This window comes from Triticum aestivum, chromosome 5D (assembly GCF_018294505.1).
Source record: "Triticum aestivum cultivar Chinese Spring chromosome 5D, IWGSC CS RefSeq v2.1, whole genome shotgun sequence".
In the NCBI taxonomy this organism is placed as follows: Eukaryota; Viridiplantae; Streptophyta; class Magnoliopsida; order Poales; family Poaceae; genus Triticum; species Triticum aestivum.
Window position 1 is genome coordinate 426136356 of NC_057808.1, and position 8913 is coordinate 426145268.

The window sequence follows — 8913 nt, forward strand, 5'->3', positions numbered from 1 at the left end:
CTTGATGCTGCTGCTCCCATCGCTCAGATCCTCTCTCCGCTCTTCTTGGCCTCGTGGTGGTGTTCGCAGCGAGACGGTGTTGGTGGCGGCACAACCGTGATGGCGCATAGTTGGGCGGTGGTTTGGCTGGTCGGCTTTGATTGGCTGGTGGGGTTTGGCGTGCGGGAGAAATCCTTGCCGGTTCATCCGGCTCCGATGCGGTGACACCGGCGGGTGCCACTATCCCTTCTTGGAGGGTGTCGGGAGTAGCTATCCCCCACCTCCCTCCGCGTACTGGGGGAAACCCTAAGGACTTGTCCGGGCAGCCGCGTCGTGGGCGTCGCATCCCTTCTTGGAGGTGCTGCTTAGTTCGCGGTAGATCTGAGCCTCGGGCTGTGATGGTTTGTTTCCGGAGGGCGTAGCGGTCGCGGATCATCCGTGCTTTGTCGAGCTGCCGTTGTTGGCATTTTTTTTTTCTTTGGGCTTGTTGTGCTGCTCGCCCCAGCATTGCGATGTGTCTATGGTGGTTTGCTTTGGAATACAAAGCGGGGAAACCCTTTTTGGGTAAATACTGTAGTAGTACTCCCCCCGTCTAGGTGTATAAGTCATCTTAGGTTGTGCACCACGACCAAGGCGAAGGGGAAAACGAGAGAATTTTATTTTTTTTGCTAATTAATAGAATTGCATGCAATGAACTAACCACTGCATGTCATGTATAGTAGTCTCAAGTCATTGAAAGCATGCATGACCCACATCTCTTATTGGTTTGGTTGATATGCCATGAAACAAGAAACGAGGAGGGAGTTAATGTATCGTGCCTAAGTGTTTTGGGATTATTTGGTTTTGGTAAGGTGACTTACACACCTAGACGGAGGGAGTACTACGAATCACTCGCATGCCATGAGAGACCAAACTAAGTCAGTAAAGATGCAGCAATTTCCGAAGTGTGCGTGCCGGCAGATACAACAAACATGCTCTCTCGCACACGCGCTCCAACCGCAAAACCAAACCAATAGGCGTGAGAGCAAAAACCCAAACCAAACTCCGTATTTCCGGAGGAGGCGAGCCAAAAGGACACACATAGCAGCCACAACCCAATTCCTATTTTTTTCCGTGGCCGCCGCCGCCACCGCAGCTTTGTTGATTTATATAGCCCACACACGGGACAGCGCCGAGCAGAGCTCCTCCAGTCCTCCTCTGCATCTCCGCCCTCCGCCACAGGAAACAGAGGCAGGCAGGAAGACACCACACCCGCACCCAGACAGCACTCACGCACCCATGGCTGCGGACAGCAAGCTGCAGAGCCCGCTGCTGCCGCCGCCGGCCGGCAGCGAGGGCGAGGAGGGGCACGGGGAGGCCAGCAAGCGGCTGGAGAGCATCCTGAGCGACGAGTCGGTGCCGTGGGCGCGGCGGATGTGCGCGGCGACGGCGGTGGAGATGCGGATGCTGGTGCGGCTGGCGGCGCCGGCCGTGCTGGTGTACATGATCAACTACCTCATGTCCATGTCCACGCAGATCTTCTCCGGCCACCTGGGCACGCTGGAGCTCGCCGCCGCCTCCCTCGGCAACACCGGCATCCAGGTCTTCGCCTACGGCCTCATGGTACGACCCACGCCCCCTCCTCCTCCTAGTCCTAGATTACATTATTACGCAATCCTCGATGGATTACGCACCCGATCGTGCAATCCCGGCCGCCTTTTCCTTTCCGAGGCCGAATCCACAGGATGTTTTTTCTTTTTTTGCGAGGGAAATCCACATGATGCAAACTAGTACTTCGGTAATAGTATTCTTTTTAACAAAAATTGAAGATAGATTATCTTCTAGTACTCTACCTTGTACTCCATAACAGTCCATTACATATAAGGCACTCACTATTACGGGACAGTCTGACACTCCGGTAATAGTGCGTGCCTCGGATTATTACTATTCAAGTCAATCTACCAACACCCCTTTTTTTTTTTTTTTTGAAATTACTGAACAAAGAGGCTGGGCAGTGTTTGCTTTTGCTTTGGCCAAGAAATGTGAAAAAGGAGGTGCAATTTCTCCGGCGTATCATGCCATGTCACATCCAGAGTTCCTTTTCTCTCTTTTGAAAACATGTCGCATCATGAGCTTACCTCGTGCCTTCGTACCAATTCTTCAATCATCGGTTCCAGCTCGTGCAATTCAATTCTCAGATCTCATCCTCTGTGAGTTGTCCTCACCTACGTGATAGATAGATAGATAGATACATGACGACTGGTTATGGACTTGTGGAACGGCGGTAGGTAAGTGAGACCCGTAGCCACCCTCCCTCTAGAATCTACAAGTAGATCATCCAACCCGACGGAACACACGTGGGAGTGAATGAGGATGCCGCTGCCACCGGTGCACGCTGTGCGCCCTCAATGCCTTCGCGGGGAGGACAGGACAGTGCCTATTCAGCCTACAGTAAATTTTTTAGTGACGTACTGTATTTATACGTAACTGTTTTGGTGGGTCGTGTAATAAAAATAACAATCGAACTTGGTTATTTCTTTTTTGACCTATCAAACATGGAGTTTGAATTACATTCGAGAATGCATTTCTTATGGCTTCAAGTCCGATTCAAATGCTCTTATTTTCAGACTTGATCTCATACGCTCTTATTGCAATATTGTTTTAGAAACGAGTTAATTGCAATCATTTTGAAATTTGTTACATGTTTCCATTTTATCCCGGTCTTGCCGCAAAATGAACTTCAGGTGCATTTTCCGAAATCGCCGCAAACTGAAACGCCACAGAATTTTCACTGGAACCCAAATGCATTTCAGAGCCACCGAAAGAAATCGCCGCAAGCCGAAATGTCACAAAATGAACTCCAGGTGCATTTTATTTCGTAGCTTCCTCGTATATTCAGAGAAGTGCCACAGTCGATGCCTGGCCGAGAATCTAGATTGCGCTCAGACGACTAATCAATCAATCAATTCTACGAGCGCCCGGTTCCAGCGAGCATCGACCGGCGTTTGCAGCGCAACCCCGCCGATGAAGAAGTGAACCGGCCTTGTTTTGTTCGCGTGCTTATTATCATTGACCACGAGTGCGTACTACTCAACGACAGGCTCGGTCCTTCCGGACTGCAGCGTTGGCTTTGCTCCTTTGGACGACCTTCGGTGCAGCAGGGATGCGATTTCTCCGGTCCGGCGCGTCATGTCACGTCGCATCACGAGCTCCTTTTACTCTGTCGAAACAAAAAGTCACATCAGGCGCTCGTGTCTTCCTACCACTACCAATTATTTCGATCCTCCATTCTAGCCTGTGAGTAGTTCTCACCTACTTCACGACTGGTTATGGATGTAGGGACTAGAATCTGAGTGAGTAGATCCAACCCAACACACGTGGGAGACACTGCCCTGCCCTCAATGCTTTCGCCCTACACCACTGTTTTCACATTCAGACGCTATCTTTTCTTGCGGGGAGGACAGTGTCTGTCCTCAGCCTGCTGTACTCGTAGCTAATTTGGCGGGCCCTGTAATTGAAAACAATAATTGAACTTTCTAGTTCCAAACTCTCCTTTTCAAAAGTTCATTTTAGTTTTCTTTAGCCCAATTCCAGTAAATGTTGCACGGATCATTCATATGAATGCATTCCGGAGCTAGTTAAGATGCACGTCGGATTAATTACACAGCGTTTTCCTAAATTTCAGAAGATCCTCGCATATTCAGACCAAGTGCCACAGTCTAAAATTCAGGAATTTCATATACACCATGAAAACATGCCGCAAACAAAAGATACGTTTCCGAAAAGTGCCACAAGCTGAAGTATCACTTTTTTTACGGATTTTTTTTTTCAAATGCATTCCAAGTTAAAAGATACACTTCAGATCCATACACAGCCATTTAACATTTTAAAAAATGTTTCACATATATTTACAAAAGGCAGTAAAAGCTAAAGCAATTTCAAATACAAAATTGAAATTTGAATGCACATTTGCACAGGATTTCTATCATATTTCTTTCCCAATGCATAATTGCAGATATATTGCACATGCATTTGTCAATTATTTCATTCCCTATTTCTTAACTTGAGATTCATTTATATATGCATTACATAATTATTTCAGTCAGGTTACGCAATTTCAAAACCACTCCACATCAGTTTCTCAGAAAGCCGAAGCATTTTGGAATTACAAAACTAGAATTATAATTGACCAACTCTGCAATGCTTTGCAGCTTGGCATGGGGAGCGCGGTGGAGACTCTATGTGGGCAGGCGTACGGCGCGAACAAGTTCGACATGCTGGGCATCTACATGCAACGCTCCACTGTCCTGCTCATGGCCACCGGCATCCCGCTCGCCGTCCTCTACGCGTTCTCCCGCCCCATTCTCATCCTCCTCGGCGAGTCCCCCGAGATAGCCAGCGCCGCGGCCATCTTCGTCTACGGCCTCATCCCACAGATCTTTGCCTACGCCGCCAACTTCCCCATCCAGAAGTTCATGCAGGCGCAGAGCATCATGGCGCCCAGTGCCTACATCTCCACGGCCACGCTTGCCGTCCACCTCGTCCTCAGCTACCTCGTCGTCTACAAGTTTGGGCTGGGGCTTCTGGGCGCCTCGCTCATGCTCAGCGTCAGCTGGTGGATCATCGTCATTGGGCAGTTCATCTATATCGTCACCAGCAGCCGGTGCCGCCTCACGTGGACTGGGTTCTCCGTCCAGGCGTTCTCCGGGTTGCCCGAGTTTTTCAAGCTGTCCCTGGCCTCCGCCATCATGCTCTGCCTCGAGACTTGGTACTTCCAGATACTGGTGCTCATTGCTGGCCTCCTCAAGGACCCCGAAATGGCTCTCGCATCGCTCTCTGTCTGGTAACTGGTTTTTATCTGAACTTGTCTCTGATTGCCTGGTCTGCCGAGATGATGGCACAACTAATCATTCTGTTGTGTTTATGTGTGCTTGCAGCATGACCATTTCAGGATGGGTGTTCATGATCTCAGTTGGATTCAATGCAGCAGCTAGGTAAAGTTGTTAACCACTTGTAAAGTTTTCACTTGCTTTAACTGCACCAGGTGAAATGAACTGGATTCTTACATGCATGTTTTGCAATACAGCGTGAGGGTGAGCAATGAGCTTGGCGCGGGCAACCCCAAGTCGGCGGCGTTCTCGGTGGTGGTGGTGACGGTGCTGTCGTTCATCTTGGCGGCGATAATCTCGATAGTCATCCTGTTCTTCCGTGACTACATCAGTTACATTTACACGGGGGGCGACGATGTGGCGGCAGCGGTGTCCAAGCTGACGCCGCTCCTGGCGCTCACCCTCATCCTCAACGGCATCCAGCCAGTATTGTCAGGTATACCAGAACACACAGAGAAGATAATTTTTTTCTGTTCAGTTTTGGGGCTCTCAGCTTTAGACAGAAGCAACCAAAAGCATTAAATTCGTTTGGATGCACACTGATGTGGATGTTATGAGCAGGGGTGGCCGTGGGGTGTGGGTGGCAAGCGTTCGTCGCCTACGTCAACGTCGGCTGCTACTACGTCGTCGGCATCCCTCTTGGCTGCCTCCTCGGCTTCTACTTCGACCTCGGTGCGGCGGTAAGGCATCCGTGGATGGTTCTGGACAGTCTCACCCCGATCAATCATGCATATCATTTTCTTGACATATAACAGAGTGGATGACACAAAATGCAGGGCATATGGAGCGGTATGATTGGAGGTACCTTTATGCAGACTGTGATCCTGGTGTGGGTTACCGTGAGGACCGACTGGAACAAAGAGGTACACATATGAGATTCTCCTCGACCGTAATAGACATTAGGACCTGCATGCAAGACTGCAATGGTTTCACTAAGTGATCTAAACGCTCTTATATTTCTTTACGGAGGGAGTACAAATTAGTTAACAAGTCACACATTGCAATGTTGAACACCCCAAAAAAACACCAATACGCTACACTCACATTACAAGATTAGCAGGTGGATGGTGACCTGGTGGTTATCTACGAGAAACACACAAGACTTACCTTCTTGATCTGATTGCAGGTGGCCGAAGCGAGGAAAAGATTGAACAAATGGGAAGGCAACAAGATGCCTCTATTAGCAGGCCAAGAATGAAACAGTGGATCCTGTATATGATCAACGGAAATGTGGTCCGTTCGCAAGTTGATCTCCCTAAAATGTGTAAAGTGCATTGTTCATCGTGCAATTCACCATTGAAATTCCCTACTTCCGTTCTGCTATTCCCGCTTCGCAAGCACGGTAGCAGCGGCGATCTTGTCATGTTACTAGCGAGTAACGGGATTCTATGGCGATGATAGATTAGTGTGGATGAGATCACTTTTTTTGTGTGAGATATCAATATTGTTGGACTGCACTAGGGGTACAGCGGTCAATAAAAATCCATTAGCTGTGTGCATATAGTATGGGAGGCATGCAAAAGCAATCTAAAGCATGATGTCATAAGATTCTCTCATCCTTTGGTCTTGAAATTCTTCTCTCTCTCAAACTGTGGACCCAATTGATAATCTCTTTTCATCATTGTCTTGCCACTTCTCACCATTGTCTTTGATGTGATGAGATCTTCAAAACTGAAACCCATGTTGACAAGCTTCACCGCCCCCCGCCCCCCAGTACTTGTTGCCTACCAAATTGCGGACATACTTCGTGAACTTCACTAACCACCCATTCAAGTGTTGCATGATAGTGCTTGTATCTTTTGAGAGTAACATTCGCTACTTGTTTGCAACACTTCAATACACACTCTCTGACTTTGTAAAATATAAATTGCATTGCCAAAGACATCCAAATTATTACATGGAAACCACACACTATTCGGGCGGTAAGTGGTAATCGCTTGCTAGTGCCAACAAAACAGATTTCAGCTATGAAGTAAACGCCAAAAAGGTGTTCTGGAGATTTGAATTTGTGTTTTTTTTTCACCTAGAACTCCTCGAGTGTCATCTCACAATGAAAATTTGCACCCTCCTAGCACACTCAAGCATCTTTGTTGCCAACTTTTTTTTTCTGCTATTTCTGTCGAATTTAATATTCATTAAGGAGTAGATGAGCCTGGGCTCATCTTTGGATTATCGCTAGTTAATGCAATGATATCATCAAGATCTAGTTCGGTTAAATTGCTAAGAGGGGAGAAGAGCCATTGACACGGAGTTTCTACACTCAATCTCAAATGCAAAAATAAAAAATAGTTTAAAAATAATACAAAATTGATTTTTGGTAACAAACATTTTTCAGTTTTCTACATGTGTGCAAATTCCCGTGAAGAAAAAACATTTCGTAATACTTTCAAAAATAGATGCTAAAAAACTAAGCAATGTTTCTTAATCAATTCTTTTTCCCTTGATTTTTTCGGATTCTACTGTTCATAACAGGAGCATTTGAACTCAGAATTAGAAAAACACCCCCAAAAGAGCCGCATTATATTTCATTTTGGTTTTGGTTTTTCTATGATCAGATCTCTTGTCATGTTTCCGTTGCTAAATAGAACTCCCTCCGTCTCATAACATAAGAATGTTCTTCAAGCTAAACAGCTTGAAAAACGTTCTTATATTATGAGACAGAGGGAGTAGTATGTAGCTAGCTATAATTTATTTTATGGGCACAATTGTGTGCCATATCTCATTTAAATTCACCTTTTTTTTTTGAATGGGAGCATTGGAGCATGTGAGAATTGGCGTAACTGGATATTTTGTAAATATAAGCGTTATTTTGGGCTCGGCCCAAATCCTACACTTTTTTTCTAACAAAAGATAAAAATGCATAAAGAAAGCCCAAAGTACATTTTTCATCATCGGTGCCCAGCCCAAGTAGCTGAATAAAACCCGAAATTACTCACGGCGCAGTTTTTAGGGTACGCCGTAATCAATCTGCTCCGCCGCCATTTCCTCCTCCCTTTCTCAAGCCCCAGCTTCCATGGCTCATGCCTGGCTCCGTCCAGCCGGCCGCGCCGACGACAGTGAAGACGACCCGGACTCCCCAACTCCTCCAGGGACGGTCCTCCTCGACCCGCTGGCCTACATCGACGGCGAGCGCAACGCCACCACGGCCGCCGCCGCCAGGAGCAACGGCGGCCCCATCCAGGTCACCTTCTGGATCGCCCGCCCGCCGCGCGTCTCCCACCTCGCAGTCCACTGCCCCGGCCTGCCACCCGACGCGTTCCCCGAGCCGCCGCTGGTCGTCGCCACGGATGACGACCTCGCGCTCATCCGCGTCTCCGTCCCCCGTCCGCAGGGACGAGGGCACGGCCGCTCGGACGAGTTCTTCGTCTACCGCGCCGGCGGTGGCACCGGCGGACGTCCGCTGCTTCTTCTTATGATCCCCGAGCCCCAACAGCTTTACGGGTACAGGAAGGTCGGGATCCTGAGCTGTCGGGCTGACGATAAGTTCTTCATCGCCACCCTCGTCTCAGACCCCTTCACACGCCATGATCGTCATACGACGCGCTACATCCACCTCTTCGACTCCGAAACCTTGGCATGGAGCAGCAAGCTGGTCCACGTCGACTGGCCGACGAACAAGAAGTACAAGTACGCTGTCACGAACAAGGTGATCACGATTGGAGGAAGGCACGGCTCGATTGGCTGGGTTGACCTCTGGCATGGCATCCTCGTCTACGACGTGCTCCGGGGCTGCAACAACGACGTGCTGCGCTTCATCCCGCTGCCGTCGCCGCCGGAGTCCGATCTCCAGCTCCAAAGCATGGTCTACCACTCCGATCTCAAAGCCAAGGGGCCGACCGTCCGGGACATCATCGGTGGCGTTGGCGCCATCAAGTACTTCGCCATGTACAGCCCCGGCGTCCGCACCACCGTCGTCTCCGGAGACTGGCAAGCGGACACCTGGAGGATGAAGGACCCATGGGTGAAGTGGCAGGCCGCCACCTGAAAGCTTCCAAGATCATGGTGGACCACACGACACATTCCAGCCTGCTGCCTGATGAGCCAGACGACCAAGACGCGGAGGAAA

At 48.9% G+C, this 8913-nt stretch overlaps 1 protein-coding gene across 1 annotated transcript; it reads left to right on the forward strand.

The window, feature by feature from the left end:
* The first annotated feature begins 1076 nt into the window (after nt 1-1076).
* LOC123122356 (protein DETOXIFICATION 40) lies at nt 1077-6403 on the forward strand. Its single transcript, XM_044542544.1, has 7 exons — nt 1077-1581; nt 4170-4801; nt 4896-4952; nt 5045-5283; nt 5409-5527; nt 5624-5710; nt 5974-6403. The coding sequence occupies exons 1-7, from the start codon at nt 1258-1260 to the stop codon at nt 6043-6045; spliced, it is 1530 nt and encodes a 509-aa protein (XP_044398479.1). The 5' UTR covers nt 1077-1257; the 3' UTR covers nt 6046-6403.
* Nucleotides 6404-8913: the final 2510 nt, after the last annotated feature.